Source organism: Cephus cinctus, unplaced genomic scaffold, assembly GCF_000341935.2.
Source record: "Cephus cinctus unplaced genomic scaffold, Ccin1 Ccin1_scaffold0080, whole genome shotgun sequence".
Classification (NCBI taxonomy): Eukaryota; Metazoa; Arthropoda; class Insecta; order Hymenoptera; family Cephidae; genus Cephus; species Cephus cinctus.
Window position 1 is genome coordinate 1,131,280 of NW_014332821.1, and position 23,740 is coordinate 1,155,019.

The window sequence follows — 23,740 nt, forward strand, 5'->3', positions numbered from 1 at the left end:
TATGGTGCAAATTGAAAAAAAACAATAATGAATTTATTTTACATATCTTTAAAACACTTCGGAAACATAATTTATGCAATTCAAAACATTTTCTAACTACATAACGTACAAAATTACAAACATAAATTTATTACAAAACAATTTACTACTCATCTACATTTTGTGCGTGTGTAAGCGATTTGAAGTAATCATGATGTTCCAGTGGTATGTATCGTAATAGGTCAATTATGTCCTTAAATTTTGCTGTTGTAATTTGTCTGATATTTTTATACAATGGTGTCAATACAATATTTTCGAATTTTTTTGGTCTACCCCGACGTGGTAATAAATTCAGGATTTTAAAGTTTTCATTCTTATTCATTGATGTCTTATATAAAATTTTATATGGTTCATTTCTGACAAAACGCATCCAACATATTTTCAACCAGTTTATCGATTCTCCATCAGAATTCTTCACCCGTTTAAAAATTGCGTCTTCTAATAATTTTGTTGACACAAAATCTTGTCTCATTTCATTTAAAATAAAATTATTACCTTTCCGACACTTTTTAATAATCTTGTAATAATCTTGGGGAACGAACAGTAAATTATTTATTTATATTATATTATATTATATTATTTATATTATTTCCTAAATTCCGTTTAATCTTTCGCACTTTTTGGATGTATGATTCATCGATCTTTTCTCCATTGTTATTCGTATCTTCATCCCCTGAAGACGAATATTGTTCAATAATTCTGTTTCTTTTTCGATTTTTTTAAAATCATTAGTTACTATTTCTTCTTTACAATTTATTAATAAATTTTAAGTTTTATATTAATTGTCGTATCCATATATTACACCATCCATATGTTACACCACACGTTCAAAATACGGTCAAGAAAAATGATCTTTTATGGAATATTTAATAGATCAAAACTAAGAAAGAGTATTTCCTTGTTAAAACGATGTTTTAAAATGTTTATATAATGTTAAATAGAAGAAAAAACAACAAAAATGCATACTAGGGTTGATATAATCGCCCATATGGTCATATATGGATGGTGTAACATATGGATACGACATTAATTAAACGTACTGGTTATTCAACTAACGCAATTGTCCAAAAATTGAGGTTAACTTGTAAATACTAGTTAGTTAAAATTACCTTCATCACTGCTTTCCGACATTATCACTAGTAAATATACAAATTTAAGTAGAAATGGAGTTAGGCCACTTTCAAACTAAACGGTTCAATTATTGAACTAACTCTGAAAGCTTATGTGTCAAGAATTATCGTATTTGCTCGGAATAAAAGAAAACTAAAATGCTTTACTGATAAATAACATGAATTTGTACATGTAACCATGGTAACCGGAAAATATTGAAAAACGCAGTTAGGCCACTTTCAAAATAAACGGCTCATATATATAATTAAAAATAATCACTGCTTTACTCGGTTGTGCTATTGGGTAATTTATAATATATTCATCCCGCGTCATTTTTTATCTGTAAATTTTTCAACGCAGGACTTTGAAAAAGTTATGGTGTTTTAAGAAAATATTACTTGACTTTTTGCATGTGAGTTTATAAAAAATGATTGCATATACCACTCGATACTATTTTTCAATTTTCACATTTTTATCTGAATTCCACATAAACAAGAATTTATCTTCATGAATTGAAAAGAACAAACTATATCACATATATTCTCTCTCCTGTGCACTCAACGCAATCTGTAAATTGCATACAAACAGAAGTTCATAAGAAGTAATTACTGAAATATGCATAAAAGTGAAAACATATACGTATTAATTCGCAGAAATACGTCAGTGGAGACACATTTAAATAATCGTCACTTAAAAACAGTCCGAAGGAGTATGAAATTCGTCTCGACTAACGTCACGACTTTGAAATTCATGAACAAACTAGTGAAAGGAAAGCGCAGGAAGATAAAGTTCGTGATGCAACATTAATTTTCTCACGAGAGACATTTACGTATGGTTAAATGCCACATTATGATAGAACGAGGACAATACAATCAAGAAGACCATAATATTTGGAATTAAATGAATTGTACTTATATTGACAATGTAGAGTATTCGTCTAGGTTTTTGCCAACGTCAAAATTGTGATATAGTATAACGGATATGGATTTGAATTTTACTAACCATGTATAGTTATGCTAAGAAAGTCTCGAGAAGATCTCATCAGATACTCGCAAATAAACCTTATATATTCCTAGCAGGTAAAATGCTCCATTTCATGTAATACTTTATGTTCTCTTGCTACTTCGTTAGAATAATATAACGGTGAAATATTGCACAAGGCCAACATTCATGATATGTATATACTTTCCTTCTGCCCGCTTTCTATACTACATGACAATGCAACAGAAAGAAGAAAGCTGGACAATGGTTTGAAGATGTAATAGTAGGCCGAAATAGTTTTGATGTCCAAATGTTTTGTTACTATTTCTCATTTAATATAGATGCCTAATCGTATACGCACTTGCAGTTATATAAAATTAATAGAAGAATCTAGGGTAAAAATTTAAGAATTTGTTAGAAATTCTTAATAAAATATGGAACTGACTGCAGGATGATAACTGTGATAATCAAAGGCGATATTAATTTAAGTTTTATTATAATCCCGTATTCTCAGGTTAGTGACAGTTTTCGTAACAATTTAACGAATACATTATACATTTGCATTTTGATTTTTATTTGCATAAATGCAACGCAAATGTAAATAGAAAGGACTCGATTGTAACGTTTCGTATTTTCAAATGAGGGTCTTTCAAAAATTTCTAGGTGGTTTATGAAGATCCCTCGTACATTAGAGAATGACGAATGACGTTCTTACTTTGTGACTATGTGTTCAATAAAAGCTCATCGATCAATCTCGCCGAAGACAACGTCGAGAGTACCGATGATGGCTACGATATCAGCGAGCATATGGCCTACCCCTATTTTTTCTAGTAGAGCTAGATGCGCAAAGCCAGGAGCTTTGATTTTGCAACGATAGGGCTTGCTGCTTCCATCGCTCACAAGATAAACGCCAAATTCACCCTTTGGAGCTTCTATGGCGGTATAAGTGGCACCAGGTGGTACTTGGAAACCTTGACTGAATAATTTAAAATGATGAATCAAAGCCTCCATACTTGTCTTCATTTCGGCACGACTTGGTGGTACTATCTTGGCATCGTCAGTCCTGACCTCACCAGCTGGCATTTGATTTAGACATTGGTGAATAATTCGTAGGGACTGACGCATTTCTGCCATTCGACAGAGGTATCTAGGAATGATTAAAATAATAAACTTTTTGGTGCAAACAGGAACATTCTTATTTATATACTGTTACAATGAGTTTTAATATTTTTGGTTGTGGGACTCACCTATCGTAACAATCTCCTTTCATTCCAATGGGTACATCAAAATCGACTAAATCGTATGCATCGTAGGGTGCGCTTTTTCTAATATCCCATTTAATTCCAGATCCACGCAGCATGACACCACTGCAGCCATAATTTAATGCATCCTCAGCATTTACGACACCAATATCAATGGTACGAGCTTTCCAAATTCTGTTTTCAGTTACAAGGTCTTCAACTTCATCCAGACGTTCAGAAAACTTAGTTATAAATTCATATATGTCGTCCATTAGTCCCAATGGCATATCCAAAGATACACCACCTGGACGAATATAAGCTGCATGCATACGAGCACCGCTGACGCGTTCATAGAATTCCATCAATTTTTCTCTCTCCTCAAACAGCCAGAATAGAGGAGTCAGAGCCCCCACATCCAGGATGTGGGTTCCGATAGCCATTAGGTGATTTAAGATTCGAGTAATTTCCGCAAATAAAGCTGTTTAAAAAGCGTTTCAATATATTTAATTATTATAAGCATGTATGTAGTGTCTACTTTCCATTGTTTATATTGAAGATTAAGGGTTAAGATATATAGGAGTATCAAACACTTACTACGTATGTACTTTGCACGTAATGGGACTTCGATGTTAAGCAACTTTTCTATTGCCATAGAAAAACATTGTTCATTGCACATCATAGATACATAATCTAGACGGTCGAAATAAGGCAAAGCCTGCATGTATGTCTTATACTCAATAAGTTTTTCAGTTCCACGATGCAGTAGACCAATGTGTGGATCAGCTCTTACAACAGTTTCTCCATCCAACTCCAAAATCAAACGTAATACACCATGTGCTGCAGGATGTTGTGGACCAAAATTAATTTGAATATTTTTAAGTCTGCTTTCAATTGGCTCTGGAGGTTCTTCGAAATTAAACTTCTTCCACCTAGCATATTGATCATTGGCGAAGGTGGGATTATCAAAGGATTTGATAAATTCCTCATCTGGATACCAAACGTTTGCAGTTCGCTGACTAGAAAATTAAGATATCTATATCAATTGAATTAGCATACTGTTTTGTAAAATATAATGTAGCCTAAAACGAAGTATAGTAAAATTTAATAAACATAATGCAGAAATTAATTAAATTAGATTGCACTGTGCGTTTAGGTTAATAGGTTATATTACGTAATCGAATGGAGTAGTCAGCATGATTAATCAGATTCACTAAATATTATGTTTACCTGTTATAAATAATTGGAGCTCTATTCCGTAATAGAGTCCTTCCGTCCAAAGAATATCTCGTAGAACTTCTTAGGACGGTCTTCAACACTGCAGCCGCCATCTTTCAGAACGGCTAATCCACATCAGCACCATATTGTAGTACCAATCTTGTTACATATTATTACGTGAATAAGTGGTCTGTGATATAGGTATCAAGCAAAATTGCTAAGATCTACCGTGTCACATTTTTTTCTAGTTCAAATAGTAAAATCTTGAGTCTGTAAGACTGATTAGAGATATATTTTATTTAAATATAAACGCAAAATATTGTAATATATAAACTAATAGAAAACGATGCCTATATAATTTTAGAGAGCGTACATTTTATACCATTGTACTAAATTTAAATGTTAAACATGTTTCGACAATTTTATTAATTCTAATTAACTAAATAGTTATATCCTGTATATTATTTTAAATATTTCAAATATAATTCACATAAATATATATATATATCGTTTCCTTGAGAATAAAAGATTATTTACCTTTAATGTTATATGCATAAGTTGTGTTACTTGAATTTCTCGCAATCCCTTGATATCATCCATATTAAAGTTTATTGTTTGGATATATCCTCCAGAAGAAATATAAGAATTGATGAATTGTCAGAACTGAGCTTAATTATATAATAACATAATATTATAAATTCAAGAGCAATGAAGCAGAAAAATATTGTAAGGTATACATTGACAGAACATTTGATGATCGGAAAAAGGTATGACAGTACCGGTCGATTGGCAGCTGGGTAAAATCTGGGTTTCCATAGGGATACTCTGGTGTTGTTTGGAGTCCAAGAAGGGTCTGAGAAACGGTTATAAATTTCATATCAAAGTATTAATATCGAAACCTTGAACCTGAAAAATAGAGACGCTCCAATTAAATTCCTAGCAATTTTGATCGAGCGAGGATGTCGTCACAACCTAGTACGATATCCATTACATCGGTATCTGTAGTACCTGCTCAAGAATGCGTGCCGGAATGGGATCAGAACAGTACAACAATTCTTATTGAGATGTATAAAGAACGTAAATGTCTTTGGGATCCGACCCATGAATTTTACAAAAACCGCCGTTTGCGTCGCGAAGCTCTAACAGACATGGCGAATCATTTTAATTGTTCACTGGCCGACGTAGAGAAGAAACTTTATATGCTTCGAAGTTCATTTAGAAAGGAATATAGAAGATGGAATTCTGCAAAGTTATCAGCAGGACCAAATAATACTTCTTTGGTAAGAAAACCACAATGGTTCGCTCTGGATCTTCTGATGTTCCTCAAGGACGACGTGACTAAGAAGCCATTGACATCTGTGAATCAAAATGATAATTTCGATGGTGTTCAACACGAATTTGATATTTCTACTACGGTGATATATAACAGATCTTTGTAATAATGATCAATGTCCATAATTTTCATGATGCTTGTTTACGAAACATTTTTTTATATATTTTTTAACAGGAAATTCAAAATGTCTTCTATTACGACAGTGAAAATAGTACTCTTACCTCTCTTGAACCGGGAGAAATCACCCTGGATTACAATTTACAACAGATACAAGCACCAGAGGCTACTCAACAATCGCCTGGCTCCCTAAAGAGGAGTGTCAGTTCCGAACCAAACCTCCTGGAGCTCACGAATAAACGACAAAAAACTCGGGACGCTGAAGATACGAAGTTACACGTTGTAAAGTCTTTCACTGGTTCAGATTCACAAGAGAAGGACGCTAATACTGCATTCGGAAATTTTGTAGCGGAGGAACTAAAGAATATAAAAGACAATAATCAGGTACAAGTAGCCAAATTGCGAATTCATCAAGTCCTATACGACGCAACATGCAGCTTTCTCAAAGTGCCTATACCAAGAACATAAAAAGCATATTACATTCTTTAACAACTACAGATTAATTAATAGACTGTAGTTCGGTTCTAAAAGTTTCTTTTTCTCTTTACTCAATACCACTTGGCACGTTACCACAATCAGTGCATGCCGTTATAGGTCCTTATTCTTTCCGGATGTAAAAATAAAACTCATATATAGATGTAAAGATACAGAATAAATCGCAATCGCTTATTAACATTATAATACAATATATTTTTCAGTTATTCGTATATCCGAACCAATGTGATATTGATGTTTAAGTAAACATAGGGTAAACTATTACTGATGATAAATCGCAGATATATCATTTGATTCGCAACGCTATCATAAAATTTGCATTTCATCATGGCGAGAGTACTGCCAAAAGTTTGACGTAAGTCGCGGTATTGGGTCTGCTATTTCGAGAGAAGGGAGAGGACCATTGTTGCTCGTGCTAGCCAAGATTCTGTGTGCACTCTTGGAGTCTAGTTAAATATTTGATTCAATGATCGCAAATAAGTTATTGATAGTTAAACGGTGACGAGATAGTCTGGCGACACTTCACGAATGCGCATAAAAAGACGATACATGTATAGAGCAGCGTAAGTTATCTTAATGCTGATGCGCTGGACAATTTGGGAAACGTAAAAGAGAACTCTTAGTGCATATACTTTACGCCAATTTTTTATTTAACTTATTAATTTCTACTCAGCGTATAAATACAAAGGTACAAAATTAAATATTCGTTAGCGTATTAAATCAACAAATGCGTCGAGCACACCAGAATCATGTTTTTTTAATAATACGATCGTGATGCGCTGATACAATTGTTTTTACGCATTATTGTCAAGTATTATACGTGGCCATAAATAATGATTAATACGAGAGAATAATACTGGGACCTCTAGAGGACCACGTGAGCTAGACTGTGAACGATTCATTCCACAGAAAATTATTGTCTCGAGGCAATAAGAGATTAAAGATTAATCGTGTGAATTAACTGTAGAATAATAAATCTGAACACATCCGTCTTATACGAAGGGAATAAACGCAGTCAATTATTGGATATAATATTCAAAATACGCATATATATAAAAACTGACCAGGAAAAGAGAAGAAACCTTAAAAATTCAAGTCATTCGATGACTTAAAATAAAAAGGGTAGAGAAAAAAGAAAAAATCGGTATTAACGTATGATAAGAAAAACGAGTAAATTATGAACGGTCATAGCTATAGTATATGTACCATTTTTAGTAAGTTATTACACATTCTCTTTGTGCGTAATTAACAATAAATAACGTAATAAATGAAAAAAAAAGAATTTCGTAAATTGGATTATAGAAAAAACATTAATAATGCCTCAAGCATCGCGATGATTAAAGAGAGATTAAACTTCTCTCACCTGGGCCAGAATCAATCATCCAATTCTATAAAAAATTAATGAAAATCGTAGAGTAGATAACGGTGCAAAGATTGCGGTAACTGGAGTCTTCTGACAATCTTAGGCAATTTCGTTCCGCACAGTTTGCGAACAATTAGTCTCGCCTGATGCGTCAGCGGCAAAGGAGTCCTTGCAGCTTCCATAACAAGAGCCTTCTGCGCATCTGTCAAGCTACTTGATCTTCTTATCATGCACGGATCGAAGCTCTCAGCGGCTTCTAGTAAAGCTCTCAGAAGCCTAGGCTTGTCCGCAGTATTTTGCAGGGAGTTTAAAATACCGTGAGGGTCTCGAAATTGGGTCTTTATAACAACGCGCGCACCATACTTCAATAGTAATGCGACAACTTCCACTGACGGATTCTCATTGGAAGCGACGTACTCAGCGAGAACGGGTCTCAAGGCGGGTCCGTCGTCGCTACGAATTACCAAATTGGGATCTGCACCACGTTCTAGTAGCATACAAAGAATCTCCAGTCTATTTGGGATGTTGTCAGCACAGGCAACATGAAGTGGCGACCCGATTATGGGTGAAGTTGCGTTCACATCGGCTCCTATGACGACAAATAAATCATTCAATGAATACAATAACATTTTATAGTCATCGAAGTGTGTCTGTGATCACTAACCTGAATTGAGCAACATCTCTACGATCGATGGATCTCCCTTAAGTATAGATATGTCTAAGGCCGAAGGTTTCTGATAGTCTGGACCAAGGTCTAGCCTGGCGCCCTGCTTCAATAGAAGATTTATTACTGCTGGATCACCACCAAGTATCGCGTAATGCAGGACCGTTCGATAGTCGTGTCTGGCATCGGCCATCGAGTTCACATCCGCGCCATAGTTCAGCAAGAGAAGAACGGACGACATACCCTAAGACGATATAAATTGAATTATACCAATGAAGGTAATTTAATCTAAAATATCGAATTATACAGACAATTTACTTACCTGTGGCAATCGAGCCGCTTTCATAAGTGGAGTCAGTCCAGCACGATCTCTAGTATTTGGTTGTGCACCAAATGTTAATAACAATTCCATACATTCCAAATCCAAAGGCGATACGAGATTAATTTCCGATCCAAAAAAGTATCTCTTATTGGGATTGGCACCAGCCTCCAATAAAGTTCTGGCCACTTCTATGTGCCGATTCCTGAGCGCGAGACGCAGAGGCTCATCGCAAAGCATGGTTCTGTAATTAGTTTCATTATTCTTCAATAAAAAGGCCAACTCAGTCTGCTTCCACAATATTGCTAACTCTTCAAATTTAAGATTCACGCTCATTACTTTGAAAAGAAAGAAAAAAAGCATGGAAGCTTATATATTAAACCTAGATCTCACCTGGGAAAAAGTTCACCAGTATCTTGGCGATGATCGACCTTTGCACCATATTTGAGAAGCAATTTTACCAGATCCAGGTAACCATGTTCTGCGGCCAAGTGAAGGGCTGAATAGCCGCACTCGTCCGTAGCATCAATATCAGCGCCCCGGACGAGAAGAAGCTGAGCGGCATCCTCGTATCTCTGCCAAACTGCATAGTGCAAAGGTCTTAATCCTTGAGTGACGGGTTCGTTGGGTTTAGCTCCGCAGGCCAATAGAATTCGAATTTCGTCCAGGGGTTGCATTCGAATTATCGAGTCGGCCAGCTCCCGCTGTAATGGGTTGGCGATGCACTCGGCCGGCATCTACGAATTGCGACATTATCATTGCATCACTTAATAGTTGCATTAACAGACATAATATAGTTCAGTAGTTATGAAGACTTCAGAGCTTCACAGATCATGCATCGCTATTTGATCTATGATGAATTTCACCGTGACACTTTTCTTTTATAATGCAGGCCAAAGAAATTTTGTACTTTTGAAGTTCATGACGACCAAAAATATCGATGATGGATGATTAACACTAGATTGCCCAAGGAAGTCATTTTGACTGCTTTTTAATTTCAATTACAAAAACAATTATGTATATAATGACACAATTTCTTAGAACTTTGTGACTTTTTGTACAACATATAAATGCGTTTATTAATAATTGTAGTTAACTCCCCCCTCCTTCATTTCCGGTATATATATATGTGTTATACCTATATTGCCCAAAAGCAGTCATTTTGACTGCTTGGGAAATTTTAAATAATCAAATGACTCTTATTATTGAATTGAGTAAATTCCTTATATGACCAGTTCGGCTTTGTATTGAAATAACAGTTTTCATTTTTTTTCGATTATCGTCACATGATAACATACAAGTACATGATAAATTGTCGATTTGGGCGTATACTTGATGAGTTGCAGTTGCTCAATAAGCTGAAGTAGTACTTGTTATTCGAATCTTTATGCAGTGATACTTGTTCTAACAAGTTGTTTATTTTATTTCTTTTGCGCCCTAAATTCATGAAAGAAATGTCGAATAGAAGTATACAACTGTAAATAATATGAAAAATATTAAAAATTAATTTTAATCAAATTTCTTTACACATTAGTTATTCTTTCACAATGCAGTCATTTTGACTGCTTTGGGCAATATGTATAGGTATATACTAAGTTACGGTCTTTCTAGTGTTATATATAATTAAGTCAATGCAGTTAATTGGAAAAACAAAAGCTAAGCAATATTTCCTATATGGAAGTTATCTAATGAATCCTTAAAATACACTGATTATTTCTCTTGAATAAATATTTCCCACTCGATTCTATGATTTTATTTATAAATAACGTTCTTAAATATGCCACAATTGAATGATAAATTTCACTAAGTTTCTTTCACAGAACCAACGTTTGTCCAAACATTTTTTAATTATTGTTACACCTATGTTGATGAAGTGTCGACTGAACCTTGACATGATTCTAGTCCATTTGTGACTGGGGCTTTTATACCCTCGTGCAAGATGAAACAGATTCGTTTTAAGTAAACAAAAATAATTTAAGTTTCCCACGTGATCTATTCATAGTATACATGAAGTACGTATATATGCATGATAACATGGCATGCAGACATTTTCGTGCATCATTATTTATATACTGGTGTACGCACTCTGATAAACCTCTGATATCTTTTACAAGCGGTAAAAACGGAATATCTGAAAAGCGAAAAATTAATCATCATTAAAGGTTTGTTATAAAAGACTATCAGCCTTAAATTTGAATTATTCTAAGTTCTAATCGAAATGACAGAATCAACTGTACAGTGAAAAAGTCATTGAAAAATGATACATCTAATATTCATTACATGCATATAGCATAGTAGTAAAATTCAATTTTCCTCGGCTGGTACAATGATGTCATCTTTAAATTTGGCATATTTCTAGCATCGTAAAAAATAAATAAACATTTGATAGAAAAAAAATGCTGAGGTATTATTTTCTTACTTTGCAAGTCAAAGTAGCTATAAGTAGGTATACATGCATTGCCATTTCTCAGTTCTTCGTGCTAAGCCAAAAGAAAGTCATCATAGCTTTTCTTAGCTTCAACTTTACGCGAAGAATAACCTATGTCTACGGTTTCCAAAATAATATCGCGCTCGTGGGAAAATGACCACGTGGTGTACCTTCACGTCGAAAAATCCCGAAATCATGTTTCGCAGGTTTGCCAAGAAACGACGCAATTTCGGCGATGATGCCGGAAACAGTGGGAAGCAATGGCCGAGTCTCGCTCTATCTGTTTAATGTAAATAGCTGATAAACGATCGAAACGCTATTCGTGATCCATTAAGATTTAAAAAATTTTTTAAAGTATGTTAAATCGGAAAACAGGCGTCTCTATTAAAGATATTTATACTTCTTTCCGCTAATGTTACGATAACTATTATTTTTCATATTAACTGTTCATTACTGACACCTGCTGCGTCAACGAAAATATTCAGCTGTGATCTAATAACCTGAAAGCTAAAAACAAAGGGCTAAAGAAAATATTTTTACAAAAGAATACTTTCTTAAGTACTTTTAAATTCGCTCATCATTTTCATTCAATTTCTTAATTGCTCAATTAATAATGTTTAGGAACTTTATTTATCGTTGAGAATTAGTTGTTGATACTAATTATATTTATCTGCTATTTTTTATCCACGATAACCTTTACTTTTTATATGTTACATTAAGCGATTACAATTCCCACTGCTAGTAAATCATGTGGTCTTGGAAATAGCTATGAGCGTCAATTTCAATTTTCGTTTTCGTCATTCGTTTTACATTTATCTTCTTTTTGCTTGATCGCAGGTGCATTTAAATTGCGACCTAGATCGCTCGTATTTCAGTGGCATTTCGACGTATAAGCAAGCAGGCCGGGTGCACTGTATTTGTATGCATCTACACAACAGTTTGGTAATTGTGTACTTATAAGAAGTCTCAAAGTTTGAAGAGTGAAGCAAACTTGCATCATTCCTCCCCACCTCGACTTCAAACAAAGCTTAATGAAGTGCAAACTGGAACCAGTAAATTTTCCAAAAAAAAAATACCCAAAAATACATTGTTATACAAATACTATTCTTGATAATAACACCATTATAAAAGCTGTTATACAAAAGCCAAGATAAATTCGCGGTAAGTAAAAAGTTTTAATTAAAACAAAATCGACGAACGAATGGAAATAAATGACGTGAGTTAGAACCAAAAAAAGATAACATTAACCTGTTCTTTTTTAAATAAAGCCACAAAAATAAAAATGATATAAAACTGTCACTTTTAACCAGACGTTATCAACGGCGCACCAATCGGTAAGAGAAAAAGGATGAAATCGCTAAAGAATCGCGAACTTCACGACACGTGCCAGCTCCAACGATATTGTCACACGAGAAAAATGCATAATAAATGGTCCTTTGCACTTGTTTACTCACATCAAAGATAGTGCGATGCTCCAACATGTAGAATTAGTATTATGAACTGCCTTCTTCGTCGGAAACTGAGTCCTATTTAAAGCTTTGAACGGCGATTCCGCCGAAAATAACACAAAGGGATCGTGCGAGAGCGTGCGCATGAGGGCTTCTTCAACTACGCACTTTTGCGCGCCGTCTTACATTCAACTTGACGCGTATGACTTCCGGCCTTGAGCTTTATTCGCACTCTATCCACGACTGTCACTCTCGCTTCTGAACGGAACAGAGAAAACTGAAGTCTCATCCTCGGAGACGTCCTAGTCCAGCGTATATCGAAGCGACACTGATTCCCAACATGAAAACGTGCTCAGCGCAGCTACTCCGTGAATGCTGAAGAAGGAATAAATGAAATTAAACAATGGCACAAAAGAAGATACAGTAGACTCATTGTTCGCATCTGTTTCAAACTGCTTAAGAAAATTATTGCGAAGTACGACTCGTCAGTCGTCTACTGTCATATCACATATTCGATCAGCTATCAAGTATGTTTGTTATACGATATCACTGATCAATTCTTAAATGCTATCTTGTTGTTAGACTTTTCATTAGGTCTTGAATGTACTATGCTGATGTCTATTCCTAAGATGTCCAATTGTCTAATATATTATTTGAATGTACAATATATCCAGCTGAAGTAATTATTCATAAATCATCCCTTTTTTAGATCTTAAGGATCTTTAAGAGACATTCCTGAACGACGCTATAAGTCATTGACATACAGACAGATCTGAGAGATCATTAATAGTAATTAGATCTACGACAAAGACCAAGTGGCCATTAAGGTTCTTTCCTGGCAGTGATCGTGCACCTTGATCAAGAGAAAGATCTCTGATTGAACACGTGTTTGCGCGAACGCAAGAGCGTCTTGGCAAAGCTCAGTGTCATATTGAATTATCGACATGAAAAAGACACTAGAGCTTGCGACAGAAACGTGTTCTTTTAAGCGTGGTTCAATTTTTTCATTTTCATCTTCAACAGTTCCACGTGTTTACGAGGCTAAAGTCCGCGAACGATCGGTTCCTTCAAGGCTGCCAAGGTCGTCACACCGAAACTGCACTTTGTTTTAACTTACCTATAAATAAATCGGAAAATTTGCCAGTCTCTTTGGAATTACAAGACTTCCATATTGCTAGGTTTACTTGGAAGTCGTGCAATTCGTTAGTACCAACGAGCTTAATTATATGTAATAGCTTTGTGAATTTTCATACGGAACACATGATGATCACATGAATTTTTGCTAACTTCGTTGCAAAAACGTACGCAAACAATAATATCTATCCATGCGGCGTTATTTGCACGAGATATAGTTTACTTTTCTCAGATTTCACATTTACGATTGGACGTCGAAGTACATCTTCTTGGGACGGCGTGTGACTTTCATGCTGTGCAAGAAAATGCAATATACGTTTTCCTGACGTCATTGTCAACATTTATTCCAAGTTTTTATATTTTTGTGAAACGTAGAAGCTTTTTTCTTGACAATGCTATTCACAAATATCTGCTAACTAGCTTACCATTTTTCCTGCAGTAAGTCATGTTAATGAATATTTATCTGTGACAAAATGAACCAGATGCCCAATAAAGGATTTCCGGATACACGTTAAACTTTGGCAGCAAATTATTTACAACATATTCTTTTTTAATTCGGAATCATATTCTACGTTGTTGTTGCATTGTTATCAGAGAAATTGAATGAGCAACTGCGCAATAGTTATTCTCCAACATCAGACGTATTAATATAAATCTATGTATTTGGCCTTATAGTGTATACATATAGTTCAGGTGTTTTCATGAAACTACACACCAAAAAGATGACAATAGAAACAGTATAAAGTGCTATAAATTAATTCTAGTATTATTAGAATCTCACTATTGCCACCTGCTCAGATTAAAGTTTACTTAAATGCTCGATAAACATATTATTGGAAATGACAGAAATAGTTCAGATATGAAAATAATGCTAAACAGCCACAGCGATATTTTTGTAATTACTTTTATTAAGAAATACTTTGCACTAATTAAATGCCTTATGTTGATAATTCATTATAATTATAATAATTATTGTTATATCGCTGCTCTATATATCTAAGTAGAAGCATGCTCCGCTAACACATGTTACACAATCTTAAAATTAAGTAATTTACTCTTAAAACACGATGTATCTCTCTTATGTCGTAAATGAAAATACTTGAATCTTAAGAAGCTGGAAAAAAATTTGAGCCTCGAAAAATACGTCGCTCTTAACTTACGTAATCTTAAAAAAAGAAGGAAAAAAAAGTAGGTGTGCCTCTGCGCATAATATACGAAAAAATCTAGAAAATGCCACTACGAGGGAATAGTCATTAATCGTCAAATTGATTATAGGAATTCTTCGTTATTTGAAATTTTATTATTATCACGTAACGAGTGTACGTTTTAAGGCAATCAATTTAAATGTTTCTCCTTTACGGTGATTTCGATCAATATAGGTTTCCAATCGTTTCTACTAAGAATCTGATCCATGGGAGGTATGACAAAATATTTAAGCAAATAGACAACTGTAACAATAATAAATTTGTCAAAAAATTACTTGACTGTTTCCCGGTTCCCTAAGGAGTATTAAATATAATGCCTATTCGATCATATTGAAATAAGTACAATATTAATCGCTTATGTCCGCTTGATATAAGTTTGTTTGGTACACGCATCGACACTAATTACGTCAAACGTAACACAATCGTTAACTTATTACTATAGTAGTATATTCTAAAAATGAAATTTTTACAAGGTATCAAGTGTCTCTTCAGTGAATCAATTAAATAAATAATTATGTTATTTCATCGAGTGTTTCGGAAAAGTCTTGTGATAAGACACTTTACATGTCCTGTGAAAAGAGAATCTAATACAAATTATTGGAATGTACATACGTAAGTTACAAGAATTTATTGAACTCATTTATATCGTATTTCATTTGATGTATTATTATCAATCAGTGTCGCACGCGTGTATGAAAATTCTTGATGTCGCTATCAATGATAATCATGCGCGTACCGGTTACAATTATAAATATCGTTGAGATGCTATATTCCTTTAAATAATAATAACCGATTATAAATTTGAATTTCCTGCAAAACGCATTCGCAACCAAGTATGTTTAATTGTAATGTGAATATATGTAGTTGCGTGAATTGAAATTTTTGGAAGTTTGTGGTTTTCCACGTGGCATTGAGGAAACGAGAAAAAAAAAGAATGAAATTCTTTTTCAAATGTTCACAAACATACTTGAAAAGCTCTAAGAAATATGAGTACATGAGCAATTTTTAAATAAATTTACAGAACAAAGAATCTACAAAGGAGACTGTTAATGTTCTCTATAAATATCCTAAGAAATGCAGCCACGCAGACCGTAGATTTGCAATGTTTCATTTTGAGGATCATTGTATATCGCTATGGTTGTACCATCAATTAATATAAGATTCATCTCGGTAACTGTGGAAAAACTTAAAATAGTAAATCCATGTAACGAACTGCCATTATTTCCAGCTATTGAAACTATCTACATATAGTAATACCACCGATAAGAGAAACAATCAAAAATGTGGCCAGTTTAAGAACTATTATCAAAATTAAATTACGATCCACGTCTACAATGGATGCTTACTTCTAAATGTTGCTCTAACAGTAATTATTAAGTATCGTTCACACTTCTTTGATTGTGGTTTAGTTACACGTTGTGAGAGTTTATGATACACATGAATATGACACGAAGTTTCGCTAAAAAATAATATTAGAAACACTCGGCATTACTGGTTAGCACTTTTCCTCGCCTAAATTCACACAAAGCACATTGTGTCATTAGAAAACTAATTATTCATCATTGGTTTGAAATACTGGTTCAATAGATCTGTATAAAACCTTTGTCAACTGGAACTCTTAGAACAATAATTTATACCGCAGAGCACACGGAAAGAATGCGAGCTACCAAATAACGTTTTTTTTTGTTTGACCATCCAAATCAGCGGATGCTTAATATTTACAAATATATATGCGATACATGTCCATAATCCTAATGATTTTTCTCTCGTTTACCAAGTGAAATTAATGTTTACTAGTTATATAACAACTAACGCTGTCTGTCTCTAGTCACTTATGTGCCATGCACAGTTCCAATTTGTTACATGGCATCTTCACACATAAAACTTACCGAACACGTAAGTATTAATATATTTCATCGTTATATCATTATTTATTATCACTATTTAATATCGGCACTTCGAAAACGGCATGTAATAGATATTCTTTAAAATACGTCAGGTTGTGCACTACATATTTCCTGAAACAAAACGCGAAATTTCCACTAGGTCGAGAATGAGATAATTAAATAGGGATGAGTCGAATGAAAGAAAGCACATTTATAGGAAGGGGGAATAAAATTTGAAAATTATTGTACGTTAATAATTCGTCCTCTATAGGAAATGAATAAGTATTTAACGAGCGCATGATCTTCTAATTCGTGAATTGTACGTAAACATTTGTATCGAAGTTTAAGTATGAAACTGCATTCTCAGCTCATCTACATTATGTATCTGACACTCTTTCCTGCTTATGCTCTCACAGTGTAATCTGATCGCGTTTATGGTGTTTTATGGAAAAATATGACTTTATCAAAATGCTATTTAACAAAGGCAATACATTGTACGTTTATGCTGCGTACACTATTGTTTACTGCCTTCCTATGAGAAAATTCTTTGAAAAGGCGATACCAGTCTTCATAAAAATAATAAAGTGAGCTTCTTGTCATTTTTATGAAAAATGGTGAGATTGTGTATCGTCGTTTACAAATTTCACTTTGTACACCAATACGTAAAAAGCAATAAACTACATAGGTCATGATTTCCTTGACTCTTGTGATGCCTATCAAAGCTAATGGTAAACTTTGAACAAATACCAGTCCTATTACAGGAAAAGTCGTTAAGGTGTATAGGTTATTACAATATACGGCAGAAAGAACTCACTTTCCATGATAAAAAGTGTCTACAAAAATATCTATATAATAAGGTAGAAGTTGCAGTTGCAAGCTAATATGCGTTTACGTACGGCGAGCAGGTGATCTTAAGTTTAATGACCGACCAAGCTTTTAATCAACTTGCAAGACTAAAAAATATATCAATATTCAAATTTCATACGCTTGTATATCCACTGCAGTGCTTTGGACGACACGTGCTGTTGCACAGTGATAATAATGTACGTACATGTTATTGTACACAAATTGCAACAATGGATTCTCTGAGTGAACTACGAACACGGATTTTTTTTAATGAACATTCCACGGCAATTCTAATATAATTGTAATCAAACTGAAATTTAGGAAGTTCTTTATCTCTTAGAAAAAAAAAAATTAATAAATTTTAGGTTACCAATGTAAGTAGAAGATCAGGCTGCGGCCTTGCATAAATCATACGAACGATCTTCGAGTACAACATTAGGAAATCAATATTGCTTATACTTATATAATAAGCAATCAATGTATTCTACATATACGTATATGTACTGGTCTATACAATTGGAAGAGTATACAAAAACTATGTTTCAAAATCAGCTATTGAAATTATACATTGCATGTTTCGTAGAAACAAAATGTGATGTTAATTAATATTATGTACCGTATAAATTGGCCAGCAGACAAATGTTTGATGTTTTACATACATCTTAATAATTTATCAATACACCAAATATTAAGAACAGTTCGCTCTGTTTGGATAATATATATAAATGAAATTAAATAAACGAGAAAAGCCATAAAAGAATATTTCAATATGATTCCGAGGTGTCTGTAATTTGCATTAATGTCGATTGCCTTATGCCGGGCCTCGAAAAAGACATGGAAATTCTTAACATACATAGGACAGAGCTGTTCAAGATTTCAAAAAAGTGAAATATACAAGTAATAGCCATATACAAATATAAGCTAGTCAAATATCTTAATAATCAGTTTGCCACTGTACGTTAGCATATTTCTTGCACATTGTGCGATGACCAGCACATTGCAGTAGATATTCATTAAAAAAATTATAAACAACTGCAGGTAATTGAATAAATGATAAGATTTTTAGTATGAATCAATAGAGCAAAAGGAAAAAGGTCAGTCTGGAACAGCTCGAATACAGCATCGCTCAATTGGTTTGTCTTAAGTGAAGTCTAAAAACTCACTACTCTGCACAAGACTACGGTAGACTGGAATTTAGGCTCTCTGGCAGGCGATAATTCATCATATGATAGGGTGGACTGGCCGGGCTACCTGGTTGACTGTTTACGCCGATATTGCTCGAACCACGTCCTCTTTTTCGCCTTTGTAAAATGCCCTTCCGCACCATGTAAAATCGGATTGTACTGATTGGAATCTTATACTTTTCTGATGCTACTTGGAACGTCATTCCACGTGCCACCATATCTGAGGCCTGTTTCAATTCTTCTTCTGAACGTCGCTGTCGTCTTTGGTACCCTGAGAAATAAAAAGACTTGTTTGGACTCTTACCCACGACCCAAGATAATATAGATATAAATAACGGATTTAAACATCTTTTTTTTTTTAGAAATTCTTGCTACACAAATATATAATAGTGCCTGAAAATAAAAAACGATATTCTATATATCTACCCTTCATCTTACCTTCAATAGCAGGGAATGGACTGCTAGGATTGCAGTTACTGGTGGGTACCATGCTAATGGAATAAGGTTTGCTTCCCTGTTGCTGAGTAAATTGTTCGTCTGGCTCCATTTTGACCATGCCTGGTGTTTCTGTGAGAGTGGCTTCGCAAGCACTTAGTGCTTTTTCCAGGTGCTGTAGTGCTTCGGTGTGTTCTATGTTCATGAAGTTTGATGAATTTGCATTTTGAGATACAGCGGGAGTTGTCGTAACAGAGGAATTGCTTGATGCATTGGAAGCGACACTGGATGTGCCCTCAAGGAAAGTTGCACTGCTTGCATCGTTTGAGAGTGTTTCATCATTCTTAAGATTTTGCATATCGCTTTTTGTGGGCGTAGATGGCAAGACGGATGTGCTAGTCTGTGGAGAACCACTTTCGCTGGGAGTACTATCCCTTCCCTGACTAGATAAGCCACGAATCTATATTAAAAAAAAAGTAAATTAAACTGTTAGGTACGGTAAAAATATGAATATTATAAATCTTTGAATAATAATAATTGCAATACCTGTAAAACCTCGGCAGCCTGCATGAGTTTGCCAAGCTGTTGCTGCTCGACATATACTTCACCCCGATACATAAATTCAACAAGGGCTTGTAATTCCCACATACGCATGTCTCTCAAAAATATGATGGGATGAGTGCAGGGAATTTCAAGTAGTAATCGCTCCAAGTAATCACTACAGGCAGACAGGACCACCTTGTGACATTTTATAGAACCACCATCGCATGCCAAGGTCACATCAACAAATTGCTCTGAACTCAACAATTTGGGAAACGCATTGTGCATATTGGACTGATGAGAATTCCAAGATACGCAAAACTGCTGGCGATCCCCACCCGGGTAATTGCCTGGGGTGGATAAACTGCTCCCCGATTCCATGATAGATGGTAAGACCCTTTAATATGTAACTCCTAGATCCGGGGTATGCCTAATACAAATAAATGATTATTGAATTTTATTGATTAGTTTCATTATTAACAAGAACGATGTATAAAATATTTTAAAATTGAAATTGGTATAGGATGAACAATGAAAAATGTTAAGTAATAATAACTTATGAAAGAGAGCTTTACCATAGTTCCTTACAATGACACAAAAATAAACATATAAAGTGGATAAGTCTTGATTTTAATTATGATAAAAAGTAATGTCCTCTAAAGATTATTTATGAAATTTCAAGCTAGAATATGAGTTTTACATGACAAATTATAGCATTGTGATATCTAGAAGTTAATTTAATATATTATTGTAAGCATTGTATAAAACAAAGCCATGATGCTACTTTTTGTTCATATACACTACATGAGTATTTCTTAAACAAGGGGATAGTTAAAAAATAAAAATATCAACAAAGTTCTAAGAGTCTGTGCCAAAAGCTATATATATCATATGCTAGACTCACAGGTGTATGAGAAAAACTGTCTAATGATACAATTTCCTGAAACTATTTATATCTTTATTAAAATTCCATATAGAAAGTTAAATTGTTAAATAATTCATAAGACCCATTTACAATTTGAAGTATCCAAGAGAAAACCGTTAATTATTATAAATACAATGTCTGAGTTACATTCACAATAGAAAATAATTATTGACAAATAAGACAAGGAAAATAAATGAAAAACCTAAAATGAGCAGTATAACGTGGTGTGCGATTAGGCGTTTAAAATATTGTACAATATGGCTGTCAAGGTACAGGAACTTGGAGCAACAACAAATTATGGAAAAAGACATTACCGCGCAAACAGCATGAGTAAATAATCGAAATCTAATACTCGTCTATATAATCAAGGAGTACTAGAAACTTAACGGTGCTCATTAACGGTAAAGTATCCGGTACCGAAAATAGCATTTAGCAAAAATCCGTAAGAACAATAAGATGAACGTGCGACAAAACAAATCGGCTGACAAAGGTACAAGCGAGTCTCACTGGAAATTAACCGATACGACAAGAATACTAGATCATTTCTAACAGTAATCACGTGCCGCGCCAGACTAGCGTTCAGGTTAGTCAAAGATATTGCCGCATTGTATTAGACGCACGGATCCCTTGTTATTGGAAAAATGGTGATATCTTTGCGGGAGACGCCGTCGGCATGAGGGCCATCACCCCCAGGAACGCCTTGAGCACAAGTTTCACGTATCTCCTTGTTTTACCGCACGCAATCACGTTATACACCACTCATCTAATGACATACCGATTGGAGTATTACTCTAATATCTCTTTTCACTCACAAGTGTCGACTTTTGATAGAATCCGTCAGGTTCTCACATGAATTTTGGGAAGAATCCCTTAAGAAAACATGCATCCGCCGAGATTTGCACTGGCTAGGGGAGCACGGGTGTCAAGGTGGGGGGTAGTAAGGCTGGGGGTAGCTTACAATTAAGTATAGTGGAACACTAGCGCCCCAAGCGGACACTCAAGAAATGTGGTGGCTTCCGAATCCACGATCTTCTGAATCTAGCCGGAACTTTTCAGATTTAATATTTTGATAAGTACTGATCTTATATTTATAATTTCTGCATGGAATAATGCCTTTCTTTTTAATATGCAAAGAATATTTTATTGATTTTATTAACAGTTGTGTTTCACAGGACGCATTTATTTGTTTGCATATTGTTAGGCATGCATACATGAAAACTTGCCCAATTTTAACTTTCTTCGGTAGAATTGTATATTCGTCATGAAGTATGTTTCACAAAGAAGATTCTCTTATAAATTATAACGACATCATTAATTATCAATATTTCTTTATATTGCATAAGCCATATGCAACCTATACTGTCCTTAAAGAGTAATGTTTATTGTGTACTTGATATTCACAGAAAAATTAACGTAACATCAATTTTGATGGCAATAATATTGGTTTAATTTTTTATATATTACCAACTAGTTGTGAATCCTACGCCAATGGTTGTTCTTGTTTCCGGCGTACCACGCGGTGTCGACTGTTACTGATTGTTTGAAATCTAAGAAATAAGACTTAAGTTATAATTCTTTTAGAAATATGTCAAAGATTGCTGGATACGATACGCACGACGATGGTCCAGGTTTTGTTGGTATAAGATTTTGTCAAGAATGCAATAACATGTTATATCCAAAAGAGGATAAAGAAAACAAGGTGCTGATGTACGCGGTAAGTTTAATAGAAAGTTTCATAACCTAAACATTTGGCGGGTAACAACTGAATCGTTTTAACAATTATTTTCAACTCCTAGTGCCGAAATTGTGACTTCAAACAACTAGCGGATAGCAATTGCATCTACGTAAATAAGATTATGCACGAAATCGAGTAAGTTTTTGTAATTGATTTTCATAAAATATAATGCACCACATTTAATGAAAATACTTTTCTTGACAATAAAAAGATACTTGACATTACTTTTCTATTTTTACAGTGAATTGACACACATTGTTGCTGATGTTATATCCGATCCAACATTACCAAGAACAGAAGAACATCCATGCCCAAAATGTAACCACCGTGAGGCTGTATTTTTCCAAGCTCAAACAAGAAGAGCAGAAGAAGAGATGAGATTGTATTATGTATGTACAAATCAACATTGCTCTCACCGGTGGACAGAATAAATTAAAATTTTTGTTGTTTATTACGTTAATGTATTTAATAAAATATTATCTAATTAATATATATCTTTGTATCATGTAACAGTAGTTATACCTAAACAATAAGTTTCCATGTAAATAAAATAGTATGTTTTTAACAATAATCTATATAAGAAAAAAAGAGGTTTTTATAAATGTAAAAATAAAGGTATTGCTACAAATTATTATACTACACTTTGATTCAATGTGAATATCATTTAGCGACTATGCTCTATTAGAAGTATGAAAACACAATGTTATAGAAGGAATGAACTTTAAAAAGGAAAAGAGTATATCACAAGATAATATTTTTCTAACAAAATCTATGATACTGTTCTTTATATTGCTACATTCGAAATATATATGCATGGTAATCTTCCAAAGATTTCGAAAAGAACTTTTGATCTGGCAACTGCAAGAGAATACTAATTACAAATATATATGGTACTAAGGGAGAACGTCATATCTGCTGCAAGTCACTTTTCCTAACACAAATTTACTGGCCTATACAACAGATATTCTAATCAGCACTGTCCATATGGAAATAATGCCTGTTACAAGCAGTCTTCATTCCAATTACTAGGTTTTTCTTTATGCTAGAAATTTAAACCGACTTCGACTATCTCCGCTTAAGCAGCAATAATGCCAATA

The 23,740-nt window shown here is 34.2% G+C and overlaps 5 protein-coding genes across 14 annotated transcripts; 2 read left to right on the forward strand and 3 right to left on the reverse strand.

The window, feature by feature from the left end:
• Positions 1-2,218: 2,218 nt before the first annotated feature.
• On the reverse strand, positions 2,219-4,758 carry LOC107271300 (NADH-ubiquinone oxidoreductase 49 kDa subunit). Its single transcript, XM_015747135.2, has 4 exons — positions 4,599-4,758; positions 3,966-4,387; positions 3,378-3,849; positions 2,219-3,277 (listed from the first exon to the last, which is right to left on the reverse strand). The coding sequence occupies exons 1-4, from the start codon at positions 4,697-4,699 to the stop codon at positions 2,872-2,874; spliced, it is 1,401 nt and encodes a 466-aa protein (XP_015602621.1). The 5' UTR covers positions 4,700-4,758; the 3' UTR covers positions 2,219-2,871.
• Positions 4,759-4,901: 143 nt separating this feature from the next.
• On the forward strand, positions 4,902-6,717 carry LOC107271331. The gene is made up of 2 exons (XM_015747202.2): positions 4,902-6,001; positions 6,094-6,717. Exons 1-2 carry the CDS (start codon positions 5,546-5,548, stop codon positions 6,502-6,504), a joined length of 867 nt encoding a protein of 288 aa, XP_015602688.1. The 5' UTR covers positions 4,902-5,545; the 3' UTR covers positions 6,505-6,717.
• A 441-nt stretch (positions 6,718-7,158) lies between these two features.
• On the reverse strand, positions 7,159-12,954 carry LOC107271287 (ankyrin-3). Of its 4 annotated transcripts, none has more exons than XM_015747093.2 (6): positions 12,760-12,954; positions 10,963-11,008; positions 9,271-9,614; positions 8,881-9,121; positions 8,559-8,802; positions 7,159-8,483 (listed from the first exon to the last, which is right to left on the reverse strand). In XM_015747093.2, exons 1-6 carry the CDS (start codon positions 12,897-12,899, stop codon positions 7,930-7,932), a joined length of 1,569 nt encoding a protein of 522 aa, XP_015602579.1. In that variant the 5' UTR covers positions 12,900-12,954; the 3' UTR covers positions 7,159-7,929. The 4 variants fall into 4 exon arrangements, with proteins under 4 accessions (XP_015602579.1, XP_015602597.1, XP_015602587.1 ...); XM_015747111.2 differs by lacking the exon at positions 12,760-12,954 and adding an exon at positions 11,476-11,585; XM_015747101.2 differs by lacking the exon at positions 10,963-11,008 and having other exon boundaries at positions 12,760-12,910.
• A 2,211-nt stretch (positions 12,955-15,165) lies between these two features.
• LOC107271308 (broad-complex core protein isoforms 1/2/3/4/5) lies at positions 15,166-22,477 on the reverse strand. 7 transcript variants are annotated; one of them, XM_015747192.2, is made up of 5 exons: positions 21,721-21,867; positions 19,990-20,413; positions 19,447-19,903; positions 19,076-19,279; positions 15,166-17,110 (listed from the first exon to the last, which is right to left on the reverse strand). In XM_015747192.2, exons 2-5 carry the CDS (start codon positions 20,362-20,364, stop codon positions 17,100-17,102), a joined length of 1,047 nt encoding a protein of 348 aa, XP_015602678.1. In that variant the 5' UTR covers positions 20,365-20,413; positions 21,721-21,867; the 3' UTR covers positions 15,166-17,099. The 7 variants fall into 7 exon arrangements, with proteins under 7 accessions (XP_015602678.1, XP_024944773.1, XP_024944762.1 ...); XM_025089005.1 differs by lacking the exon at positions 21,721-21,867 and having other exon boundaries at positions 18,988-19,279; positions 19,990-20,364; XM_015747178.2 differs by lacking the exons at positions 15,166-17,110; positions 21,721-21,867 and adding an exon at positions 22,373-22,477 and having other exon boundaries at positions 19,002-19,279.
• On the forward strand, positions 22,387-23,274 carry LOC107271338 (DNA-directed RNA polymerase II subunit RPB9). The gene is made up of 3 exons (XM_015747215.2): positions 22,387-22,622; positions 22,705-22,778; positions 22,885-23,274. Exons 1-3 carry the CDS (start codon positions 22,494-22,496, stop codon positions 23,072-23,074), a joined length of 393 nt encoding a protein of 130 aa, XP_015602701.1. The 5' UTR covers positions 22,387-22,493; the 3' UTR covers positions 23,075-23,274.
• Positions 23,275-23,740: the final 466 nt, after the last annotated feature.